At 36.3% G+C, this 27,426-nt stretch overlaps 1 protein-coding gene across 3 annotated transcripts in view; it reads right to left on the bottom strand.

Annotated features, from left to right (window-relative positions):
- TBC1D32 (TBC1 domain family member 32) overlaps positions 1-16,513 on the bottom strand; it is a 72,239-nt gene extending 55,726 nt beyond the window's left edge. The window contains exons 1-15 of one of the 3 annotated variants that reach the window (XM_079299332.1): positions 16,414-16,513; positions 14,122-14,276; positions 10,660-10,821; positions 9,300-9,477; positions 8,583-8,654; positions 7,299-7,424; positions 6,363-6,441; positions 6,105-6,205; positions 5,958-6,019; positions 5,335-5,479; positions 4,575-4,634; positions 2,672-2,771; positions 2,279-2,416; positions 815-907; positions 418-560 (exon numbers count right to left, since the gene is read on the bottom strand). In XM_079299332.1, coding sequence (XP_079155458.1) covers positions 418-560; positions 815-907; positions 2,279-2,416; positions 2,672-2,771; positions 4,575-4,634; positions 5,335-5,479; positions 5,958-6,019; positions 6,105-6,205; positions 6,363-6,441; positions 7,299-7,424; positions 8,583-8,654; positions 9,300-9,477; positions 10,660-10,821; positions 14,122-14,276; positions 16,414-16,479 — 1,680 coding nt within the window. In that variant the 5' untranslated portion in view covers positions 16,480-16,513. Of the gene's footprint in view, positions 1-417; positions 561-814; positions 908-2,278; positions 2,417-2,671; positions 2,772-4,574; positions 4,635-5,334; positions 5,480-5,957; positions 6,020-6,104; positions 6,206-6,362; positions 6,442-7,298; positions 7,425-8,582; positions 8,655-9,299; positions 9,478-10,659; positions 10,822-14,121; positions 14,277-16,413 lie in introns of those variants that run through there. The other 2 variants (XM_079299333.1, XM_079299334.1) reach the window with 2 other exon arrangements.
- Positions 16,514-27,426: the final 10,913 nt, after the last annotated feature.

The raw sequence follows: 27,426 nt of genomic DNA on the forward strand, positions 1-27,426 counted from the left end.
CCAGAAAAAAATAACTTCCCATGGAGAGTTCTATATTTTACTTACACTAGTTATTAAGAACATCTAACCAACTGAATTTAAAAATAAAAGTGGGTTGCCTTTCAATTAGAAAGTAGAGAAAACATTCATCCAAGAAATATCCAAAAGACATCAGAAAAAAGCCAAAACCAATTTAAAAAAAATTAAGCAGTGAGTTTTTTTCCCAAGGAAACAGTCTCACTACAGCACAATTTTTGCTACTGTTCACAAGACTTCCATGTCAGATCAATCACAGCAACAGACTAAACTATTCAATGCACACTGTGACAGTTAAATGTACAAAATACCTCAGTAGCTACCATATTATGTGAGTAAATAAACCTTCTACATAGAAAATATTCTATACATGTAAAAATCATTTGGGCAATTATTACAAACCTCTGTGCCACTCAGCAAACTTTGAACAGGATGAAGTAGGGCATCTATCACTGCGTCTGTATACAAACATTCTGCAGCACATCCTGTTTGATCACAAAAAACTTGCAGAATCTCCATAACAAGACTTTCTGGAGAATAATTGTCTGGTGAACACAATAAATATTTATTTATATTTTAACTTACACAAATATCCCTATATGACTTACATAGTTGCTTCTGAATTATTATTAATTCTGTTAAGTGCTAATTCAACACTGAGGGAGGAAGAAAGGGTAAGTGTGGAAGGGAAGAGAAAAACTGCACTAATAACAGACACAAATTAAAAATTGCAAAAGGAGTTATCATATGCCTCATTAAACCCAAATATAATAGCACATAAGGAAAAGAAAGTATTTACCTGTATCTGCTACCAAATCTGTCTTTGGGTAACTTGGAGAGTAATAAATAAGCTGAGCAAATAATACCAACACATCAGTTATGGATACACTATCTATTAAAAAAAAAAAAAAAAAAGAAAGTGCTATGTAAATTAAAGACTAAGTTTAATTTTCTAGATAAAAAATTGATTTTGTAGATATATGTAAATAATTCTTTGCTATATAGAGGAAAAAAAATATGTACAAATGATAAAGCAAAGGACATACATATCTTCAGGACTCTACTAAAGTATTTCATGATCAACATATAAGACTTGATCTTGCTCTCAATTTAGAAATTGAAATTTACAATGTCTTTCACTGCAACAAATGGCAGCCAACATTTGAAAATACTGAATATACATGGCTGTAGAAAAAAAGAATTACCTTCCTATTAAAGTGAAACAACAGAAAAAGAGAGAGCCTGTCACACAGCTCTTTCTCAGGTCTGAAACAAAAACCACAAATATAGCTAAATGCAAGTTGGAAATAATTACTCCAAGTTCAATGTAATTATATTAATAATCAGCCAATTTGTGAGGAAAGAGTTGCCATCTAAGAAGCTGAGAAGGATACTATTAAGAAGAGAAATGGCAAGGTTGTTACATTTTACAGGAAAGAAAAACAACCACCATCCCTGGATGTCTGCTGGAGGGGTGTTACACAGGTAATGCATAAATGACAAAAGCAGTTCATTAGTTGATGCTTCTTACTCACAACTGCTCTCTACACTGAATCTATCAAGTCTTGATCCTCTAGCCAGAGGGACAAAAGAAAAGTCGCAGAACTAGTATCCATTAATGTTTGGAATTCTACATTGAATTAATAAAGACATTAAAAGCAATGAAATGCTACAGTTGCCCTCACACAATTCTGTCTGCCAGCCTGCACAATGTAGATTTCTCTGGCTGACCAACAAGAGCTTTTCCATCTCATATCCGGTGTCCCTATTAACACCTCTGTTCCACAGGCTTTTCTTCTAATTTTATTTTATCTTAATTAACAGATTAAACTCAGAGTACTTGTTTTCAATTTGCAATTAGCTTGAAATACTGACTTTTCTTTCACACCTGAAAAAGTTTTGGTCCGTGGACATGTCTCTCTTCCAACCAATTATATCAAATGGTTTGACAGAAGCTATTACTCACATCTAGAAAAACTGAATCACTTACACACTAATCCAACTGGCCTTCAACAATAAATTAATATATTAAAAGTAAAACACATCAGCAATCCATTCAACCACATCCATCAAAGAATAAAAAACTTATGTGTAGATGCTCATATACAGATATATACACACACATCACCTTCCAGGCTCAGAACTGGTGAAAAAAGAATTGTACTTCAATGTCCACAATATTGCAGTGAAAATATATAAATATGTATCAAGAATGGATTCAGTTTTTCTCAGCAGCTTCCATTTTCCTCAGCTCTCTCCCTACCTTTTTTATTTTTCAGCTGTACCGGAAAGAGACTCTGGCCTTGCTTATAGATCAACAATCTTCCTAAGAGGCACAATGAATGAACAAAATAGATGTATTGCAATTCTGGTTCAGAGTAAGAAAAATTCTGCATATCACCTGTAACAATAAAGCAAAAAAATGACAACTTTGCTCTTGTAGTTTACTTTACAGTACCTAACTACTTCCTGCAACACAAGCATTTTGTACATAAAGACCGCTTAAGTAATTAACCACTACTATTAGCTTTCTTTTAAAAGACAGTCATACAACATTTGGGTAAGAAATAGAATAGATAGAATGTCTTCCTCTGCATGCTCAAAAACCCAAAGAGCATGTATGCACATATAATCTGAGACACACAAAGATACTCACTACAGTGCTGCTGGGAAAAGTCACTGACTTTGGAATTTTTATTAACCGCTGCCTTGCAAAATTCAAAATAATCAAGACACTGCTGGACTGCTGCATTAATCTGTGGAATAAAGCAGAAAATAATAAAGTACCTGATATTCCACAATTTCACAATTCACATAATTCTCACTCTCTCTTGTATCCAAGTACTGTCCTGTAACATAAGAACTTAAATCTCCATTTCACCTTAATGACTTCATTTTTCAGTGTTTTAAAGGGATTAACCAAGAGGAGGCAAAATTTTACAAGGATAATAAAATATACCACCATTCTTACTACATTATCACACAACTAGCTCTATACTCATAAAGACAGTCTATGAAAAAGAGCACAGAGAATGTGGAAGTGTTTTGAGAACTCAATAGCAATCTGTGAATGCCCTACTGTCATTATTGTGGAAGATTTTAAATTTCCACGTGAAAAACTTTGTCTTGATAAGCTTACTAAATTGTAGGTTTGGCTGCCAGGTGCTGTCAGGTGCTATTACTGTTCTTGGTAGTGTATCATTGTCACAGCACTATAAGCTAATCAAGGTATATAAAAGTTTCAAAATTATAATCATGGTTGTAGCAAGGAAACCCAAACACATTGTCCTAATTTCAGCTGGGATAGAGTCAATTGTTTCTATTTTCTTATGATCTGAGAAGAATAGTTAGATTCATTACAGCTTGGAGCTGCCAAGATTTATTCCTAAGTGTAAATACACAGACCTGCACAATAAAAAACCCTCCAACCTTAATCAGAAGTTCACCCTGTGCTTATAAATTAGATTAGACTACCCTGCTCACGGACTTTCTATTGTAAACTCCTTGTTGCATGGATTATGCTTTATTCTGTGCACACAGATAGAAAAGATCTCTTATAGTTGTCTGCATCCTTTTCTCTATCTTAAGGTTTTATCATTCCCATATATTTTACATTTGATGTCATTTGTATGACAAGATTTTATAATACATAGCCAAAATTTTACAAAACATAGCCAAGTCCTGTTTATATGAATGGATCTCACATATACAGTGATCTTATTAAAAACAATGAAAATTCTACCTCAGTAAAGAAAGCTGCCCATACAAAATATATGATAGGACTATCAGCTTTATTACTAAATATATATTCCCAGTTTGATTTATCTTGCTGACTTTGAACCCTTAATGCTTCAGAGAATACAATGGAATATTTTTTAGCCTCTTTTCATCAAAAATCCAAATTTAGTACAGTGTATTTATGGTATTTATCATGCACAATTTGTCATTTTTATGCTTTTTTTTTGGAAATAATTCTAAATATGAATGAAACATAGCAAATTAATAAATTATAACCCTAAGTACACACCTGCAATAAAATATCCAAATTCCCCTTACTCAGATCTGACCATATACACTTCTTTGCATTTATCAGTGATATATTTAAGCAAAGACAAATTGAAAAAAAAAATTAAAAATCCAAAAGGTTTATCTAGCTGAAGAACACAGAATAGCTCCAACAAAAAAAAAAAAAAAATTCCACTATGTGCATAAAAAGACTAAATTGCAAATAAACTTGCCTCAGTAATCCATAGAATTGTAGAATGGTCTGGGCTGAAAAGGACCTTAAAGATCATCTAGTTCCAAACAATTCCAAGGGACACCTTGCACCCTCATCCAACCAACCTTGAACATTTGTTCAAGGGAAGGGGCATCTACAACTTCTCTGCACAATCTTTTCCCATGTCTCACCACCCCCACAGAAAAAGAAGCTCCTAATATCTAATCTAAATCTACCTTCTTTCAGTTTTAAGTCAGCACCCTGGGTTCTATCAATAAATTTTATTTACAGACTATGGTTGAATATATAATCAATAAAGTATATTAATAGAAGCACTTACCAAGGATTTATATTTCCTTTCCAGAAGCCTAAATACCACTCTTCTGCTGTAATATGCATGCTTGAATGAAAAAGAAGATGTAATGTCAAGTGCAAAGAAATGTTCTGGTTTTTAACTAAAAAGTAGAAATTATCTCTGATTCTGTTCTAATAGGGATCCCATATACGGTATTTACTCAATGTATTGAACTCCAGCTTGAGTAAGCCAGTATTATACTCAACTGAGACTTTTGTTTGCAGTCATTTATGACCAACAAAACCTACATCATTAGAAAAAAGTGTAATAGAACACTTAGTTAAAACAGAAAATCAGAAATTTTAAACTATGCATTTTGAAATTGACAAGTAAATCTTAAATTGTAAGTTTATATACAGTAGGCTGGAAAAAGCTCTAATGTCCATTGAAGTTAGCAAGTTGTGGGCAGGGTGTAATATATAAATGTTCTTTCATGTTCATTACTTCTTCCAAAAAATACTTGCATCTTTTGGCAGCTGTCAGTCAATTCTACCAAAGGAAGTGAAGTCACAAAGCACAGAAAATACTCAGAAATCTCATTAAAACAACCAAATTAACAGAAATTGAGACGGAAAGTATTGAAAAGCAGTGGACATAAAAGTCTAAAAAAACCCTGCACTTCCTTAATCACCGTACAGGCTGCTACAAGACACAATAGGTCCACAATGTCAGAAATGTAACTTTTTAAAATTAATATCTGACATGAACAAGTTATGTATTGTTGGGTTCTGGGTTGTTTGCTTACCGTCCACCTCTTAAACCACACTGCTTTGATATCTAGCAGAGCCAAGAAGTGCACTGGACTCAAGTAATCTGGAGAGGCAGGGTGATTAGGCTTGTGTTTTAATGTCAAAAGTGACAAGGTACTCTCCACTACTTCTTCCATGTACCTTATGACAGAAATGGGAAAAAATGGATTGAAAACAAAAAAATCACAGAAATCCTTCCACCAATAATACTCAAGAACAAATATCTCATAAAACCTTGATCAGATAAATCATAAGTCCAACAGCATTATCTTGAACTTGATCTTGTATGGGCATTAATTCTTTGTAATACCACAAATAAAGCTAATATGCCTCTACATTCTCCTGAGTTATTACACTTTTTTAGTGCTGAATATTACACTTGCATCCCAATTATTTTTTGTTCAAAAGTACTTAGAACACTCCAAAAAGAGCTTAATATGATTACTCCTCTGCAACTTCCCATTTTACTTTTCCCACCCTCTACTTTTCTTTCCCCTGTTGTCACTGACCAAGCACTGTGCATCCTGCAATAAAGCCTTTGTTAAAATCACATGCATCTTATTTTATGATAATAACTATTAAATTAAGAAACAGTTACAGGGTTTTCAAGGTGACATACTTTTCTGGATGTCGAATCCAGGAAGATGGTGCTTCCTTTTGGTACTCATTTAAAAGGCGAACCTGAAGACATAATTATTCAAATTAAAAATAATTAATGCACAATGTTTCAGTATTGATAGAAAAGGTACAAAAGGTTCATTTATACCTTTTTAAGTAAACGATTTACATCTGAGTTAGATACATCCAGACCAGCTGAAATATGAAGAGAATATTCTCCAGAAAGAAAGTACAACTCCAAGTGTCTTGCTAAAAAATAAAAACAGAGAAACCCAACAAAAAAAAACACTTTACCTCCATGATAACCGTGAGAAAACAGACTGTCTTATACAGTCTTCATTACCAAATTTAACTTTTCAAAAAGTACATGACCCATGAAGTTAGAAATGTAATTAAATGTACATACCTAAACTTGTATAGACTTCTTTTGTCATATTAAATGGAGAAGAAGAAAAGGTTTTTGCATAGAATCTAAGAATTTTCTCCTAAGAGTGAAGAAAGCAAGTAGTGTATTAGTAATTAGCTGTGTTTTATAATTCCAAAATAATCAATGTATCATTATTCTTAATATTACATACTATTGATATGAACATCTGTGCAGATGTTAAACATTCTTTACAAAAATATAGTTAATGATTACAGAAATCTCCACTTCAAAGGAAATTTTATTCAAATATTCGAATTACAGCACCAATGCAAAACCTCACTGAGTTACAAAGTAGACCAAGGAACATTACTTTTCCATTAAGAATCAGTGACTTATCACTGTTTTAAAGAAATTTCTCAGGTGAAAGAGAAATATATGACACCATCTGGGGCATCTTTCCAATTTATTTGGTATTCACTTTAAAATCTGAAGAAGTAAAGAAATTTAATTGACATAATAAATAATCTAAAAGCCATTTAAGCAGATTTCATTTCTTTTCCTCATCACTGCCTGTGTAATACTACTATGTATCATTTTCTCATCATCATGGAGCATAAAACTGACTTGAGCAGGAAATATTAACATGACCTATTTTACAGAGCAGTTTTGTCCATTTTTTTACGTGTGTTTTTGCTAAAAGAAATTTAAAGGTCTTCACTGCCATTAAAAGAAATGCAGATTTGTACTTTGGTGTCTAAAAAACCTTTTGAAAGCCTGTTGTAGTCCTTTAAACTTAAATCTACTGGAATCCTGTATTTGTTACTTCAAAAAATAGTTTATGTGATTCACACACAAAGAATAAAATGTCTTGAACCCTGCTAGACTACTTATAATACATATATAACTTCTAACACCTCTTTGGTAGTCTTTTCTTTGGATACAAATCTGATTATTAGATACAAAGCATTCCCTTACACTGAATGTTGCATCAGGATCTGCCAGAGAGATTGTCAGATGCTTACGCAAACTTGGCCAACTCTCAGAGCTCAGGATATCAGAGGCAGGGGCCAAGCACAGCGTCTGCAAAGCCTCTTGGCGAACCTGGAGCAGTCAAAAAGATAAACACCAAAAATCCATTCACAGCAGCCACTGAAATACGCAATTTACAAGTCAGAGGGAGGGTGGGTGGACAGGAAGGAACAGAACCTGGCTGCAGAATAGATAAGGAATAACAAATACTTATCTTCTGCTGTATTTTTTATGGCTACTTAGACAAAACACTACATCACAGTGAGGAAAATGCATGCATTTGAAGAAGCAATAAAAGCATTTTAAATGGGTTTTCAATACTGGATACAAGGTTTATGTTCTACTTTCTGCCTGTAATCAAGTATTTTGCTGTTGGGGAATATAGCTCTCTAAAGCTCTCAGCTAGGAGAAGCTGACACAGTTATTAGACATTATGTTATTCTGCTGAATTTTCATCAGCATTCTAAATAATTTCAAGTAACTTTTTTCTTTCAATTCATAGACAACTGTTATCTCTAGTAATTTATTTCATCTTACTGAAAGAAACTCTAGGACATTTTAATAACATTTAGTAGAATCAGACTTTTGATCTGGTTTTCTAATAAAATCCATTAAATGTTTGTATCAGCTCCTATCAACCATGTCTTTTCCAACTCCAGACAAGCCCCAACAAGTGTTATCGAGACAGAACAGTCAAACTGGTATTTCTCCAAGATTCAAAAATACCAACAGCTGGGGCTGATTGTTGGTTAGAGAGACAAATTAGCACTGCCACTGATATGACAGCAAACCTAACTTGGATGTCTATTTATCATTTGGCAGTAGGTTGTTGGCAAATCAGCAAGCATCTCTCTCTTGTGACAGTGTAACTCAAAGGGCAACAAAGAAGTTATCAAGAAGGGCAACGGACATGTATACAGAACAAATAATGTTCAATAACTTTATTTATCATGGAACAACTTCTTTTTAAACTAAAAATGCCAATTCCATACCACATAGATCTCAAAAAAAAAAAAAAAAACAGATACTTGCTGCAACACTAGTTTTTGAACCAGCTGGTTACAAAAAATGAAATATTACACAGCAGAGTAATTTCTGCACTGAAGGTAAGACAGATGAACCAACAAAGACAAGTTTCCACTTAGGTATATAGGAACTCTTATAGGATGCTCTCCAATATGCCATAAGCATTCATTTATATTAACATTTCATTTCTACTTTTAAACTTACTTCCTTGGGCTGACTAGGGTCAAGCCTATCCGCAAGCAGCTGCAATTGCTCTTGACTCATGAATGCATAGCTCTGTAATACACATTATAAAATGATCATCAGTATATTTTATTAAACTGAACAGTAGGAGATTAAAATCATCAGTCTTTCTGATACCTAATTCACTTTTAATAATTAGAACTTCAACATTTATACTAATTTTATTATGAAGTCAACATTCCAAACGTTTTCTGTTGTTTACCCAAAGTTAAACTTACGATAATGAAATCACTATATTAGATTTATCACACATATAAATCACGTATTTTGTTTGCTTCACTTCAAAGTTTTCTATATCTTAAAAAAATCCCTTATAATAATTTATTGGGCAAGAAATGTAGCATAGTACAGTAGTCTGGAAATGAATTGCACATTATTCAGATTCTAAAGTAAAATCAAGAAAGTTAGGCGATGAACTGATTTTAGCTTTCTATACCATATTTGGATAGGTACTTTGGAGTACATGGGCATCCTACTGATATCAAGTAGCATATCATGCCTAATGTAGCTAGCATAAGCTTAGTACTTAAAACTCAAAGAAAAACAAATAATTTGGGTTTAAGATGTAACAAAGATGGGAAAAAAACTATCTTTCTCTAGGGTAATTCCACAGACAGAAATTCAACAATTTTGCAGTATCATGCTTAATTCATAACATAGAGAGAAAATCCATTGTACTTGGTTGAAGGAGGAGTCACTATCAGAACAGTTGTCTGTGTAATAGCCACTCTGAAGTTCTTTCTTTGCTTTACTAGCCAGCTCCTTATCGTGCATCCGATCTTCTTCAAACTTGTTAATCAAAGACTCTACCACAACCATCATGACATTCTTCAACGCATTCATCATTTCCCTGTATCTTCAAAGTAAAGATGATTTTAATTTATAAGAACACAAAAATCACTATGTAAAAAAAAAATTAAAAAAAAATCACTACATCATGAATAACTGAATATGACATAATGCAAATTGGAACTGAACTCACTGAATTTACAGAAATTAATGCATACCGAATCCAAATCAAGCAAGGCAACTTGTATGTACCATACATGCTTCAGTTAATGATAGTTTAAAACTACAATAAAAGTCTTTTTTTTCCCTTCCAGAACCATTCAAAGAAATACCACTATCATAATTCTATTTTGGGATGTTCTTAAGAAAGAACAACATGAGCCCACCAAAAAGGAGGATCTGTCCCTGAGAAAACAGGCCAGTTCTCATCCTTGTTACTGTTTGTTTTTGATAGTTCAACATCCAATTTTTCTTTTGCTATAAACCTTGAGCAGAACCAGTAGAAGCAAACATATCACCGTGATTCAAGATCTTGAGTACAGGTCATGCACACAAAATAATTTTCTTACAACAAACCCAGGCTTTTTAAAATCTCCAAAATTCGAAAAAAAATATCCAGAGGGAAGCATTTTAAAATAAAAAAATGCTTCAGAAAAGCATCCTATTGTAAAAAGTTGATATTTTATTTCACTTTTTACTTTAATGCTGCAATTACTTATTTTGCCTAAAAACAAAAGATACAAATATACAAATTACCATAAATACAAATTATCATATTGTGCTTTAATATCCTCCTGCATGTCAAATTTTTATTTTAACTTAATAAGATACATGTTTAGTTCACTGGAGTTTCTTCTACTAATTTTAATAAGCACAAAACCCTAAGGTCCTCATCTTTGAAACAAAATTATGCAAACACCATAATGTGAAAAATGGTCATTCTAACTTCTATTTTCCTATTATCTTATTTTGCAATACATAAAAATGACCACTGATCCTAAAATCCTAAATACCTCAAAAATTTCACATATTTTCTACCTATCTTTTTAATGCAATTATTCTCAATTCCAGAGTGAGACAAAGTATGGCAAATTGCAATGTAGGGTGGCAATATCTGAATTCCTTAGTGCTGACTTTGGTTACAGGTTCAGAATTGTTATTGGTTTTCGTATCCCTTTTTTTCTTCAGAACATGTAATGGAAATGTGAAAGGCAGACTAAGACAAAGAGGAAATCAATTAATTACTCACTCTTTTGATTCACGGGCCTTCTTAGTAAGATGTTGGACAAGTGTGTCATAGCCAGATATTTCACCCTGATTTTGAGCAGAGGTACATTTTTCTGCTTCTTCTTCAATCACAGGTCCCACAGTATTTTTTATGTATTGTCTAAGGTATTTCACAAACTCATAGCTGCAAGAAATACACAAAATTAAAATGTAGTATCTTGTTGAATTCACCAAGGAACATTTTCAACATTATATCAAGTATTATCTTCTCTTCCAGTAGATCTGTTACCCTGAGATAAGAGTTTATGACTTTCATAGAAATAAGCGTCGAAACTGTAAAATAACACATTACAGTTTCATTTTCTTCAATATGGTCACTATTAGCATATTGTAGGAAGAAACAATACCAAACAGAAGAAACAAAATCAGGTTAGTTTATCAAATAGCACAATTTCACTTTGTGCTTCATCTAAAAGTAAAAATCCACTCAGACAAAAAGTTAAGGTTTTGTAGACAAAAAACAATGCGTATCAAGAAAGTTCAAATTCCAAAAGAAACATTCCTTGTAGCACTCTGAACATGTCTCAGAGTAAAAACTGTCTAAGACTTAAAGTATAAACTGTCTGGTTATACATATATTTATTTATTTATGCATTTTACATACAAAATTAGAAGATACAAAAAAGACAATTTATAAATTAGAGCATATGGCAACACCTATGGCCTATGAAATTCTACGTGTCTTGAAAATACACAGATCTCAGACAAACTGACAAAACAGCCGTCTGTGATTACAGCAACATAAAACTCAAGGATTCACCACTCTGCAGCCTTATGACCAGATATCCATAGACACTTGCTAAAAGAACAGAATAATCAGAGGGAGATCTCGAACTAAAGACTCTTACTGAGTCCTCCAACTTTATATTAGCTATAGAAATTGCTAAAGAATTGCTCCGAATCAATCAACTTTTCTTTTTGGCAAAAAAAGAAAAAGGGCAAGGCAAACATAAATACACAAAAAAGTAATTATATAGCAACAGTAGATGCATAATTTTATTTTCATTGCATCAAAAGCAGATATGCAACTTCTTCACGTTAAATTGGTTAAAAAAACCCCAAAAACAAACATCAAACACGCAAAACTGTATAATGATAGATACTTTGTCACTGGATTGCCTACCTCAGGTTCCATCAGGTATGTCAGTATTTTTTTCCCCCCTACTTTTCCATTCTTGTTCTCATTGAAAGTAACAGAAATACATCTCAAGAAAGATGCAAAACATATTTATTTCTGCTTTAATTTGTGAAATTGCACACAACTCTTCACTGTATGAAAGCTTTCATGAAACTGTCTCCCCTTTGTTTATAAGGGCAACTCTTCAGGGTATCTGTTGTTGCAGATACTGCAATGTGCAGTTTCAGAAATATACAGTAACCATATCACAATTCACACTACTACTTTTATGTCTGAGGTTCTAGTCTTCTTCTTCAGCAATATTCTTCTACCTTAGACATGTTTTGTTACAATTACGTGTTTCAGCAATGACAATACTACTTCTTCACAAGCAGAATCAATCCAGCCTGATCTGGCAGGATTTGCAAAGGAATCACACTTGGGGTGGTGTTAAAAATATCTCTAACATAACAGAAAACATGCTACTTATATAGTTTAAAATCCTGATGTCTACCACTGCAGAGAAGTTTTTTACTTGATTCAATTTTCCTTTTTATTAGCCTTCTGAGGATCCTGCATTTCTGTCTCTTCTACATCAAAGTAGGAACAAAGGGTAAAGTAAAGCCTCAAAATCTGGTAAAATTACTGCATCAAAATAAGCATGAGGCAGAAACACGCTGAGCTGAGCTAGAGCACACTGGACAGACAGTCCAAAAGCAAACACTACTAATAACAGAGCTTGCAATCTGGATGGATAGGTTAAGGAGGAACTTTTTAAATGGCCTCACTTATAAATGACCATATGACCCCTTTGACTTTCCACAAAAACCAGTCTGCACTGCCATGGGTCACAAACAAGACAAGAATATCTCCAGAAATATTGCAGCACCAGATAGCAATCCTCATGTTCTGAATTTAAAGATCATTTGACTTTCCATTAAATATAAATTAAAACTGCTGTCATGAAAATAAAGTATCTTTAGGATCACCAATTTTCTAACATAAAAGAATAAGTAATGAATGTCAAGGTTTCACTGCTGTAAAAGGAAAAGCTATATAGGCATTGCTTCAAACTCTTACAGACTTCACTCCCTTCACCCTTGGTATTCTATCAGGTTCTCAGAAAAAATGACAGAAATAATTTCAATTTTTTTTTTTTTGTTTGAGCTTTATTGTATATTGTTTTTTCTCTAAATAATTTTTTCATTTCAAAATTACAAGTCTTTCAAATTTGAGTCGTTTACAACAAAATTCTTTTACTCTCATGCTTGTCACCCAGCAACTTACTACTCAAAATTCACAAGAGTAAAAGCAACATAACTTGTAACAAAAACTAAAACTGAGCTAAAATACCTGTTAAACAATCTTCAAAACACATGTGTCAAGATTTTAAAATTCCAGTGAAATTTTAGATAAACCCTAGTTCTATTTCACTGATTTACTTTTACCCAACTCTACCACTGACAAAGGAATGGTATTACCTAAGCAAATTTAAAACAATGTAACTAGTTCCACTTCTGAAAAAAACTGATTGGGAACCAGCTTTCTCAGAAGAAGTCAGGTCACAGAGCTCTGATTCTTATTAAAATGTCTTCATGTCATTTCAGCTTGACATTCTCTTGGCTTGTCATAAAATGTGTACTAAAAATCTCCCAAGTAGCCAAAAAATAATCAAGTTATAACATCATGGAAAGGAAAGAGAAGAACAGGATATGGAAATCTAGATGCATGTGAAGGCACACTGTCAAATCTGATTTAAGAGAAGTGTGATGGGGATATATTTCTGCTTTATTTAAAAAAACAAATTAAAAGAATAATTGGAATAGATACATAAGATAGTCATGTTCAGTAATATAGGCCAGAGAGAACAATCAAAAATGGAAGCCAAATGGCCCTCTGAAAAAGTACTCTATTTTGAAAAACAAGACTATGTTGTCTAGCAGGTGTCAAATATATTCAGAGTCTTCAATGACTAGTTTTTCTAGCTCCTTTTCACGTGTGCATTATGTGTGCACATGGATCAGAGCTTTGTAAAGTCGTCTCTCACAAACACTCGTTAATTACTACTACAGTAAAAATGTATTAGCAAGAGTGGATCCACAAAAAAGCAAATCTAGAAAATAGCAACACTAATTTTATTATTTAAATTAGCATCATCTGAGAGTTGATTAGTGACATGAATATCTATATATGTATAAATATACACACGTTTACAAAGCAATGAAGTGTAGGCATTTCCCAAGAACAGTACAGTTTAACATATACCAACTTCTTCAAAATACTAAAAACGGCAAAAAATATTATTACTTGTGAAAATTCTCATCTGTTTCCTCCAAATGCAAGAGAATTTCTTCTGCACATTCTACTGATGGGGCTCCAGTGATTTTTTCCTTCACACTCTGCAGCAACTGTCTAACCATAGACTGTAATAGAGCTTCATCTTCACTTGTAAAATGAGCCATCTGTAGAAAACAAACAGGAATGAGAAACTCTCACAGTTTTGTTTTTACTCAAAATGCTAAGAAATGCACAAATTCCTTAAATCGCTACTTTTTTACTGTTATCAACAGGATTTTCTATCAAAAGACACAATCACAGACAAATATTTGATAGAGCTTATCTTCAAACAAACTGAAAACAATCAAATCAGTTTCACTAAAAGTCCTGATATGGTAGCATTACATTCTTAAAGGAATTATATCACATTAAGAAAAGGAGATATCACATTAAGAAAACCTTGAATATTCCTATTTGTACTTGCCCATCATAGAGGCACAGGACCACATGATAAGCTAAAAAAAAAAATAAAAGAGAGGGAAGGTTTTACAGATGTAATGATCTTATCCTGAGAAGAAAACTTTATAGTCTCTCATCTGCTTCTCATCCACTATTACTACCCAGTTCTGACTTTGGAATCCCTCTACTTAGAGCAGTTGCTGCCAGTTTTTGCAAGGGCAAGGTGGAATTATCAGAGCAGTTTAATTGCCCTAACAGTTTAATGGTGCTAATCAACAGCAGTGACCTGACCTGACCTGTCAATTAAATGAAACTGCTGAGAAAAAACTGAGAGGAGAAGAAGCAGTGAGAAACTGGAAACATCTATCAAGTCCAGAAGACAGATGTCAGTTAAATTTTCAAGAGCTGCAAAAAAAAACATACAAGCTCATTTTTTATCTTGATTAATCAATGGCTTAACGATCTTTATATGCCATTAAATACTTTCAAACCTCAGTATCAGTTTTAGCGTATATATTTCTAACCTATTTAAGGAAAAAATTACTCAGAGATATTTGACTTTTTTGAATTAAAAATTAAAGATTCTCTAAGTATCTGTGAATAAGCAATACATACACAGTTGGAAAAGACAATGGAGTAAATTACTGTTTAAGTATCAAATAGTATCAACCAGGAAAGGGGAAAAAAAAAAAAAAGGGCACCATATTGCACCAGTTGGAAGAGTTCTTCTATGAAAGATAACAGTTCAAGGTAGCAGGTTTTTTTGCGGTAAGTAGCACAGTTGCTGAACATTTTACATTGATCTATCATTATTCAATATTAACTCAATTGTCTCACCAGAAATTTCATTAAACTAATCCCAGAGCAAGCAAATAAAACACCCCGAATCCCTTGTAATCCCTCCCACTGATTTGCAGCCCTCTTTTCTTACAGAATCTCAAGATACTTAATCAAAGTCAGTGCACTTTTAGGTCAATATAAACATCAGACAATATCCTAATCCCCTGGGGGAATCACCAAGTATTTCGGTATAAGCAGGCATTTTTAGAAGTGCAAGGTATGGAGATATTGGCTGGAAGTCAGTGTAACGCCTCAGGTTATTCATAGAAGGAAATCATAAGAATATTGCAGCTCCACTTCCAGTTCACCTTGAAAAGTCTTACCTGACTTATGTCATCACTAACAAATACACATATCTAACATTTCATTTGTAAAGGTTTGTGGTTTGTTGTGCTTGTTTTTTTGGCGGTTGTTGCTTTGGAGGTTATTTCCCAGCAGGCATATCCCCCAGTCAGTTTCCGGGCAATATTTAAATGGCTGTTTTCTCCCTAAATTGTAACTTTACCCAAAGCCCAGTTACAGCAGTCTTTGCAAGGTCCCGGCTCTATCCCGAATGCAAATCCTCCCCCACAACTCAGGCAACGATTCAGAAGGAGCCTGCTGTCGCCATCATTTATCCTTACACAAGCCCTGCCCGGCCAAGGAGTCAATTTCAGCAACAAACCGAGGGGAGCAGCTCCCAGAATGCGAGCAGTGTGAGAATCCCTGCCCCTTCTGGCGCTCTACCGCCCGTCCCTCGGCTGCGCCAGCAGGATTCCCGGACAGCCCCTGCAGTACGAGGAGAGCAGCCGCTCTCCTCCCAAGCTACGCCTGCCCAGCGCCTCCCGCAGCCACCGCAGACAGCGCGGGCGAGCTCTGCCCGGCCACCGCGGATGCGCTCGCCCCACGCACCCGCTCGCCCCCGCGCCCAACCCTGCCCCTCCCAGGGCGGCTCCCTGCCCGCATTCCCCGTCCAGTCCAGCCCTGCCCTAGGGCGGCTCCCTGCCCGCAGCCCGCGCCGCTGCCCGGCCCGCCGGGATTCACCTTGGGCAGCCGCGGCCCTTGGCAACCGCGGCGCCGCCGCCGAGTCTCGCCGGGCCCTGGAAACATCGCGAGAGGCCGCGCGCTCCGCCCGCGCGGGACGGCGGTGCCGCCGCCGTGGGGGCTGCGGGGGGAACCGCCGCCGGCACCGGGATGGGCTCGCGGCACCGGCGGCGGGATGGGCTCGCGGCACCGGCACCGGGATGGGCTCGCGGCACCGGCACCGGGATGGGCTCGCGGTACCGGCGGTGGGATGGGCTCGCGGTACCGGCACCGGGATGGGCTCGCGGTACCGGCACCGGGATGGGCTCGCGGCACCGGCGGCGGGATGGGCTCGCGGCACCGGCACCGGGATGGGCTCGCGGCACCGGCGGCGGGATGGGCTCGCGGCACCGGCGGCGGGATGGGCTCGCGGCACCCAGCGCTGCCTGACTACGGGCTCACCTCTGTCCAGCCCGGGGTGGTGGCCCCAGGTTTCCCGAAGGAGTACAGTCATGCCGTTATTCCCAATTTGCATCAGCAGGGGAGCTGGTTGTTTCAGTAAATAAAATAGCGAAAGACAAGAAGTTTTTCAGTCCTCTAACTCTCCGTTCCCTCCTGTGATGAAGGAATTACTACAAAAATGCCAAATAGTACTTTTTCTCTCCAACAAATAAATGCATAACACAGAACCAGCAAAAGCAGTTTGATATGAAATAATTTCTATTAGGTCGGCTATAATAAACCAGAATTTGGTTGCCGTAAACACACATGAATGTGTTTGCATGCATAATGTATTATTATCCTTCCCTCCTACGTTTTACTAATGATTCTGATGTTGGGTGATGCTAATCTTCCATGATAATGCGTCATTTCAATGTTTATTTTCTGTGATGATAGAATGGATTAAACGCTAATCTTCCAGGGGGACTCGTTTCTTTGATTGGACCTATAGCCCCCTTCACTTAGCTCTGCTTAGTTCTGAGAGTCTACTGGCACAGTAGAATTAAGCTTGTAAATTGTATTATTTCTATTGAAAGGGACATTCAATAGCAACACCAGCCTCTCTTACTGCCGGTTCTCGAAAACCAGATTTTGATCGGTTGCAACAGTTTCTGTGATACCTTTAGCAGCGGAGCTCTTCAGTGCTTGGATGTGGTCAGTGCACTCAGGTACCCACAAGATAAAATTGGAAAAATTGTCTGCTGGGTACTGCTTGCAAAGAAGCTCCAGTAAACTGACCAGAGTCCTGTTAGCTTGGCCATGCACTCTCCCCATCTTCCAGCCCATCTGTTGGGCTGGAAGTGACAGCAGCTTATTCCACATCTATGCCAGGCTCTTCCTTCACAGGCAACAGAATAGTTTGCTTCTTTTCTGTCCTCATTCCAACATTACTAATTCCTTTATCACTTCACAAACACTGATTCAAATGACAGCATCTCAGTTTCATAGCTGATAAGGAATAGAAAAAAAATCAATGTACATAATGTTCAGGATTCATAGCCCTTACTGAAAGAGCCTCCACTTTAACAAGACTTCCCTATCTTATAAAACACCTTTTAAGAAAAGTTGCACTTGTAGTGGCATCGTGGAAGGATGTTCTCATGATGCCTGCGGTGTTCCTGAAACCCTTCCATTCCTTTCTACACTCTCCCACCTTCTGTTTTGCATTGAGCTTCTTTAGCCACATTTTGCAGCCTTTGGAACCTGAAGCTATTTGTTGTGAACAAAGCTGGCAGACCTCAGATGCTGTTGGCCATGATTATAGGGATGCATCCAGGCAGACACCCTCTGAGGGTGATACTCCAGAGTGAACAACACAGTTCTGAAGTACAGGACATTTACATGGATGGATGTCTGTCTCATGAGAGGCTGCAAAATTGTTCATGTGGATTTCACACTGGTAAAATTCCACTCTCTCTTACTCTAGGAATTCCTTCTCCTTGGTAAAAATATTCCAGATGTTCTCTCTCGGTTGTACAAACAGGAAAACCTGGCTCCTAACCCCGATTCAGGACGACATGACATACAAATAACTCTTTATAAGGTCTCAGCATTGTTAGAAAGTCACATGCTCACTTCTATAGTTTTAGAAACTTAAAGGAAACAATAACTACACAAATACTTAGAGTGTGTAGCATATAAGCTAAGCAGAGTTTCAAACTGTGAAGCATTATAGGAATGTGAGTAATTTAAGTAGTATAGAGAAGTTTCATTTAATTTGTATGGGTTTCTTCCCATACCCTGAACATGTCCCAAAATTTGAATTACCAGTTTATGCCAACTTTCTGTAAATTTAAAATGTTTCTGCAGTGTCTTCAATGTGGCAGACCAGAAAAAAAGGAAACTGTGGAAAACAGAGGAATCTTCTTTACATCTGGTGGAAGTAGTGGCAATAGCTTATATTAGTGCACGTCATTACAACAGGGACATACTTTCCTCTCTTTCTGCTCTGACTTTTCTCTTTTCCTTCACTGTTACTTCCCACAAGACCACTTTTTTTTTCTGGATGACACACGAAGGTGTAGAGAAATTGGGGTTTAGTATCTGATTTTAAAAATTAGCATAGCAGTATGTATTAAAATTCCAGTTTATCAGCCTTTCCTTGGCTGATACAGTTTTCAAAGGAGTATATCACAAAGAGCTAAAAGGGAAGGCAAACTCCACTAGACTAAGACAAACCCAACCAAACCAAAAGAAAAGCAATTTTCTATACTCCCATTTCAGAGCTACATCAGGATCAGAGGGAGCTAAGTTGTCCTCAATTCAGAGTTTCTCAAACTGGGACTAAGATATGAAAAGGAGGAAATGAGTTAGGAAAGGAGAAATAAGTGTGAATTCTGATTCTGGAGGTAGCACAAGAAGTCTTCAACACCTTTCTGCACACTGACATCCCTTAAGCAGTTCTTGAGCTTCCAAATAAAAGATAAGGACACTTCATCAACCCTTCTATGAATGCTGTGGCATTTGTTGCCCTCTCACATCATATTGACGGCAGTTTCCCAAATTTGGAGAAACAATGAACATATTTTAAGACATCATTAGATCATAATCTAATCATAAATATCAAAAAGGAAACTGCTTAAAATATTATTGCTGATGGGAAAATCTTTTAAAATAATCTCCAAAGGAAATTTTCTGGTTTGGAGACCATCTGTCCTTTCCTCCTTGTGCACTCTGGGGAAATACTAACCCTTGGATAGATGTTTCCGTTAAAACACTAAGGAACTGGTGGGTAAATGGTCACAGGGTTGCAGGCTGGAGCATTTATGCTGTCAGCTGCACTTAGAAGTCTTGTGTTAAAAACCCGTGCAAACAGAATTTATATCAGTTCCATAACAGGGAAGATGTAAAGTGTCCTGACAGGTCTAAGTTACATCAGATGACTTTGTACATACCTGTTGAGAGCTAAGCTGGTATGAGATGCATGTAAACTATTATAGGAATCGAAAAAAAAAAAAAAAAGGGGTCAATTTGCTTATTTGGTTATTAAACTTCAGTTATGCTGACATTTGAAAAAGACCAAAGATCTTACTTTGTTGTTTCTGATCTCTTTTTTCTGAAAAGTAAGAAACTGACAGGAAATCAATAGGACTCTCACATAACATTGTAAAGCACTAGCTCTGAACCAGCCTGTCCAATACCAATCAGGAATGTTATTGATTAAAAATCTAACTTAGTGAATATAAAAGTACTGATTTTTCCATTTGTATTTTATGATTCAGTTTTCAATAGATGCTCTGCTTGTGGTTGTGAAAGTAACTACTGGAACTTAGGTGATGAAATTTATACTACAATGCTAAGTAACTACCTCAAAGAATCAAAGACAAAATAAGCTTCAATGACAATATAAATATCCAAATGCCAATAAAATAATTTTCCTATCCACAACTTTCTTTTGGCAAAACTTCCAGGAGCCAAGGACACGTGTTACTAGCTTTGACTCGTCTTAGGCAGATCTCTTAGCACCAGACTTAGGTCTTTATCGAAAATTGAGAATAATAAAATTATCTTTATATGCTGTTATGAAAATCAATCTCACATCAGTACAACATAAAAAACAAGTGACCTCATAGATCTTGACTTTATTTTCCATTTCTTTTCTAATTAATATTTTTGTCCTTTTTTTATCATGTGTTTCCTGAAGGTGGCAGCAGTATTCAGGAGTTGCATGAATGTCTGACTTTTGAACCTATTGACCTGTAATACAGTATTTCTTTCAATGCAAATGCCTTCTTATTTATTAATATTAATATTATGCTTAAATTGAAATTTGATGACATAATGTGTAGTTGTAGACATTGTACATATTGTAGATGTACAATATCACTAAAAAATATGAAGAAAATAGGTTGACCTGGAGTGTTAGAATTGCTGCTTCTTCTGTATTATAAAAATTCATAAACTAAAGGAGGATTCCTAAAGTATTAAATATTTTTAATTAACGAATCACTGTTGCTTGCAGTTAAAATTTCTTTTTCTTCATTGAAGCCTCACTTTTCTGGAGTGAGCTGTAAGCTCGTTTGTGGAGCTCTCAAAACACTGCAAGTGTGTGATCACTGAAGGAAGATTATAGCCTGACTGTAGGGCTTCTTTCAGTTCCATTCCTCCATTTGATCTTAATCATTTAAAATCACTGCTAGAGCCACTCAGGCCAACTGTCTTACAGCATCGTGGGGCTTTAATTAAAAAGAAAGTTTAACTCTTCTTTTACACATTATGGTTAAATGCTTCTGTTACTGAGGCAAGTTAGTTGCATCAACATTAGAAGCATTAAATAATTTAGAGAACTTTTGTGTCCTTTCATTTTGCTAGCAGTTGCCTGGTCAGGGAGTTGCAGATTACACTGCAGTTTAAATGGAGGATCATGGAAGCCCATAAAGACATCTCTGCAGCAGGCTTTCCTCCCCTTTGTCTTTCACTAACAAACCAGCATTATGTCAGGGGATTCTTCTGCCTGCAAGTCTTCTGTCAGCTCCAGGCTGCTCTCACAATGCATCCAGGACAAGGGCCCAAGTACTGGTACTGCTGTCCCAGAAATGCCACTTTGATGCAGGGCTCCTCAGTACGAGAGGGACATAGAGCTCCTGTAGTGGCTCCAGCCAAGGGCTATGAAGATGATGAGGGGTCTGAAGCATCTCCTTTAGGAGGAAAGGCTGAGGCAGCTGGGCCTGTTCAGCCTTGAGAAGAGATAGCTGACACAGGATGTCATCAATGTCTATCAGTATCTGAAGGTGGGTGTCAAGAGGAGGGACTCAGGCTCTTCTTGGTGGTGTCAAGCCACAGGACAAGAGGCGATGGACAGAAACTGATGCAGGAATTTCCACCTGAATATGAGTAAAGGCTTCATTACTGTGCAGGGGTCCATGCACTGGAACAGGTTGCCCAGAAAGTCTGTGGAGTATCACTCATGGGAGATGTTCAAGAACCATCTGGACACAATCCTGTTGTGCATGCTCTAGGATGACCTGACTTGGGCAGGGAGGTTAGACCAGATGATTTCCAGTGGTCCCTTCTATCCTTACCTATTCTGTGATTCTGTCAATTGCATAGCTGCCAGTGGCCATGCTTCTAAAGAAAATGCAAAACATAAACAGGGTCTTCCTTGTAAGTCTTCACTGGTCCAAATGGACTCCCTTATCTTTGCATGCCTTCAGATCTAACTGTTTCATCCTGAAAGAAAAGTAAGGAAGAAATTGTATTTTTTAAAAAAGTAGTCTCCTCTCCTAAATATGCATGGAACAGAAATGGTACGATTTTAAATTACGCTGACAGAATTTATTACACTGTGCTTCTTATGGAGTTTGCTCAGCAAACCTGGTGGCCTTTTTAGTCGTTCTGTGTGAATATTCCTGTGCCTTAGATTTGTTCATCTTTCTTCTTGTCCTTGCCAATGACTGTTTGTCCTACCTCTCAAAACAGTACTTTGATATCCTGAAGTTGAATATTTTTATAATTGCTCAATTTATGTTCATTCTTAGTAAAGTATAGCTAAAGTAACTTCCTTCAGATTTCCTCTCAAGATCAGCATTAATTCCTGCACTTGTCACATTTTAGAATTCATTCATCAGCTCATCTGCTGATGTGTTGTTCTTTTACAGACACTGACTGCTATTCCTCTTTGCATTTCTGCTCCCTCTTAAATTTCCCTAAAATGTGTCATTGCTATCACTTCCTTTATTACACCATTATTACTAAAAAACCTGCATAAGTGATTTTGTTACTTGTGGTTCAAGTGTTGAACAACCACACCTTCTCTTTCCTGTTTCTCATTTGTCTTCTGGAAATTATAGCCATCCAGATAAACTGCTGCTCTCCCTACCCAATGGCTTATCCTGCTATAGTTCAGAATCCCAGCATCAAACACAATACAGTTTCCTTCCTGCATCATCAACCAAGTGCTGTCTGTAATCTTAATACTTGCAGGGAGTCAAATACTGGAGACATTTGCTATGTAAGCTGTTCTTTTATATTCTCTTGTTAATATAAGTTATGGCCTTCTTGTAAGAGTCTCTTCTAAAGTACAGATTAATCTGGCCAGATGTGACGCACAGATAACTTTGTTCTGTTCATTTTTGGAATGTTGTAAAATGCTTGAAAAGTAAGCAAATCGTGCTCTTTGCTGCTCATTTGAAGCCGTACTTTTCATAAGACAGGCTCAGGAAGACAGAATTTGGCCCATCCTTTGCCACACTTTATTCCTTTGTGTACTTTCAGCAACATGAACTGTGTGGTTTGTTTTTTAAATATTTTGTGTCCTAGCAAACTGTGGCCTCCTCCTCAAAGCTGTGTTTTAAAGAAATAGTAAAAGCATTGCTTGGTAACAATACTGTTTATTTAAATTCCAGAAAACACTTGTTTTTACTTTTTCTTTTATTTCACTTAGATAATGTCTGTGCTCCTAACAGAATTTTATATCTGAGAAAAGGTTTTGGAGATTCTTTGGACAAATACTGTGTCTGAAATAAAGAAAAATAGATGAAGAAAAACACCAGTCCTGAATGCCTTCATACACAAAATAAGGTCTTTTAATAAAAATTTATTTTAAGATAACAGAATCTGTTGTGCAATGGAATCTTATTAGTAACATGCATTTCTTAAGATAATGAATCTAATTTCTTTGGGGGGAAAAAAAAGTCTTATAGTTTTGCATTATTGAAGTCAATATGCCACCCTCATCTCAATATAATTCTAGTGAATTTTAGTGATAAGGATTAATTAGATTCAGCGAATCTGTAAATACATTTCTCTGACATGAAAAATCTCTAACAAGAATATTTAATATTTTCACTCGTATTTTTTAAGTACCTCATGATGTGAGTAAAATTCCAGTAGAGAGATGATTTTGTCAGTCAAACAAATACTTCTATATCTTGATACACCTGCTCACTGACTGTTACAAATTTTGTAATGCATATTTTTTTCATACAGCCTGTAGTGCTGGGTTGTTGGGACCTGAGGGCACAACTTGTTCAACCTCAGACAACTGGCCTTGGCCCATCAATCCAGATCCCTCATCTCCTCTTTGGTCCAGAAAATTCATCTTCTCAATCCTTTTTTTTTTTCAGGGAACCAGGAAACTGTACTTGTACACCTGTCTGGGGCGACTGCCAGAACAAACACACACTGAGTTCCTGTTCTCCTGGGTTAGAAGTTTATTTGTATTCACAAGGTGAGAGTCAGGTCTCTTGATTCAGAAGGTATCTTTTTACCAGACCTGTGAATGGTCATGTTTATTATACCAGACCTGCAGTGTGCAAGTCGGTGCTGCTGAGGGGCAAAGAGCTGTGATTCTGGAATAAAAGTTGCTCTTGATGTGGGTTGGAACATCATAACCTGGCTTTACAGTCAAAGCAAATGGGAGCATATTCTGTTTTGATAAGGCTGAGTGTAATCTTCAGACTTTTGTCATCTGTCAGATGGGTTTTGTGAACTTGTTGTGATTTGATTGGAGACTGATTATTCTGCTTGGAATCCTTGGAGAACTTCTGTAGAATGCAAAGTATGCTGAGAATGTGATAATTACAATTTTAAAGTCTGATTCCCTTTTGGTGCCCTCTTTTTTGCTTAACTGAGGTTCCTGGGCTTGCATTGCAAGGAAAATAATTCAGTAGCATGGAGAGAAAAATCCATGTGGATGTAAACTCTAGGCTGTTGTATGCTGATTAACTTGATTTATGCGGATGGATCTATCAAAATACACCAGTGGAAGATTCAGCCCCAGTGTTAAGGAGAAAGGAGAATATACTCACAGATGAGTAGATCTTGGCAAAGCTCTCATGACATTTTAAAAATACCTGCTTAGTTTTTAGAACAATTTTGCTAGCTACTCTGATGCTTTACAGTGTTTATAGCCCTAAATAATTGCAATGCCATTGTGTTTCATACTCTATTTTACTGCTGATGCACCATATGGTATTGATGTGTATTATATTGCATATAACTCAATACAATAAACACAGTACTACAAAACAAAGTTGGTGGATTTTTATTATAGGTAGGTTACCTACTGTGATAAAAATAATATAAAATTATAGGGAAATTATTATTACCTTTCTTCCTAGTTTTTATTCAAGAAATAACTCGTGGTAAATTAGGTGCAGTTTCACAAAGTTTTATGGAAGCATAGATCTTGGTATTAAAAAGTAAATAAGCTCTGCTAGGATTTTATGATTTTTACACTTGTCTTTTGAAATTAGTTTTTATTTGTAATGCTTTGCCTCAGAGGTTACTTGAAGATCACTCCTGAGTGTTATTGCACATTCTCAATTGTTTCTGAAGGCAATGGATGCCGAGAATCTAACTTTGCAGACCAAAACCATTTATTCTTTCTGTTATTTATCCTATGCAGATTTTTTTTTTTTTGCATGCTAACCACAACACCCCAATTCCTATCTATCAAAGACTAAATACTCACCTAAGAGAATAAATTTAGAGACTAAATAAATTTTCTATTGTTCTGTGATATGATCCTAAGCTTAGTGAGATGAGCTGAGCTTTGCAGAAATATACTGTGTGGCTCTCATTTTATTTACTTAATTCCAGAAAGGGACCTAAGAGTCAAAAGGAGCCACTGAAATTGCATTTTTTAGGCAAATCTTCCCCTCTGAGCGTCCTGTATGGTGAGCTCCACAGAGAAGGGAAGGAAAGCATTCCTTTCCCAAAGGAATTAAAAATTCCTTAAAATCTTGCACAGTAGTGAAGCTTGACTGTAGCATTGTGGTAATACTGATGCGGGAGTGTTATTACTATTCTTTTTATGAAGTCCAGTCACTCTTTAATATAAAATGGATGATCAGTCTTGACAACACAGTCCCACAACTCACTCCTACCCAAGTGTCTCTGCAAAGTCAATTTTCCACTTGTTGGCTTTCCCTCCCTCTTTGGCAAGCCACGACCTCCTTCACAAATCTTCAGCAGAAGAGAAAGTCCTCATGAGCCTAGCCTGTTTCTCAGCCAAAAAATTCTCATAGGAGCAGATTCTAGAGCTGAGTTAGATGCTGTCAGTAGGCACTGTGAGACTGAAGTGCAAAGAGGTGTGTAGGTATTTGGGGTCTTCAGAGCCAAACAGGAGGCTGCACCCTAATTTTCAGTTTCAGACCTTCTTAATCTCATCCTAAATATCTTCTGTTTTTTACATGTGCCGCTTTTTCTGGGTCAATGACAGGTTATATATCAATTTCTGTAACCTGGGATAACATAATAAGGATAGGATGTAGAAGATGTTTGTATCTTTAAATAAGCATAATATGTTTTTTCAAATTTTCACTTCTAAATGTAAGACTTTTTATCAGACAGCTGTTACAGCAAATTAAAATCTGCATGGGGTACAGAAGGAAGTGGAAGACAATCTGGATCAAACATTGGGCTATATGTTTAGACGTTTTATCTGCAATAGAGGCAGCATGTAGAAAAATTCCTGTCAGCCTTTCAGGTCATCTGTCTGTCAAAGATGATTTGTGTTTTATTTAATGTTAGTTGAACCTGTCATCTCCCAACACTACATATTGTTTGTATCAGTGCACCAAACCTTCCTTGTTTTATAATACATCATGCAGATTCTTTTGTCCTGAGTGATTTTTCCAGTGTGAAAAACACAGACTTTGTCTTAATGCTGTTGTGATTTTACAGCAACACAAAACCAATGGAACTGCTTCATCTGTATCATCCTCCCCTTCAGTTTTATGATAGTGTAGCACATCTATTAGAAAGAAATTTTATCTATCTGCTCTAGCATTGTCATTCTTGGTACTATAAAGGAATGTGGTGCAGGCCCCACAGAAAGAATACCCTAGCCAGATTCAGAATCCCTACAATCATTACTATTCACCCTGCTGCTGTGTGCCCCCCTGGAATTTTAAACACAGGCACTGCAGAGGCTCATTGGGAACAAGTGAAGCTGTTCAAGTGCTGATTATTCTGGCAGAGCCTGAGCAAATCAGTTAATAATTAGGTGTGAAATTAATGTACACCTTCTGTTTTCCTTAGTAGATTTCCCATGTTGTTAATTTGCTTCTGCAGCACCAAGGGACAAAATACATTTAAAGAACATATGTGGGAATGAGCTAAAAGTGTCCCCAGGTGAACCTTGTTACATTTCTTCTCTAAATTTTAGTATTGCATAGAGCTTTGTGTGAACTCTTCAAAATATCTCCATAAATCCTAACTACATATAGTGCCTGTTTGAGCAAGATCTAATTGACTGATGAGAAAAAAAATATTACTTTGTCTTCATGTTGCATTATATTAAATATATGCATAGTATATTATTTCATTATGCCTAATCCTGTATGTTTGCATTTCAAATGTGATATTTGAGGGTGTTTATGTAGAATGTGCTAGCTAAGAATTTTGGGACATCACATTAGACCTGCAATGTGGTGCCTAATGTAGTAATGTGCTGTTGGAGGGGGTTTGTATATTTCTGTGTGTTAAGAAGAGTGTTTTACTCAGAGTTGGGTTTTTTTTATTCTTTACTATGAGAAATATATAAATGAAGTAGAGCTGAAAGCCTCTGTAGGAGCTTGTAATTACAGA

The sequence above is a fragment of the Erithacus rubecula genome (genome assembly GCF_903797595.1).
Source record: "Erithacus rubecula genome assembly, chromosome: 2".
Classification (NCBI taxonomy): domain Eukaryota; kingdom Metazoa; phylum Chordata; class Aves; order Passeriformes; family Muscicapidae; genus Erithacus; species Erithacus rubecula.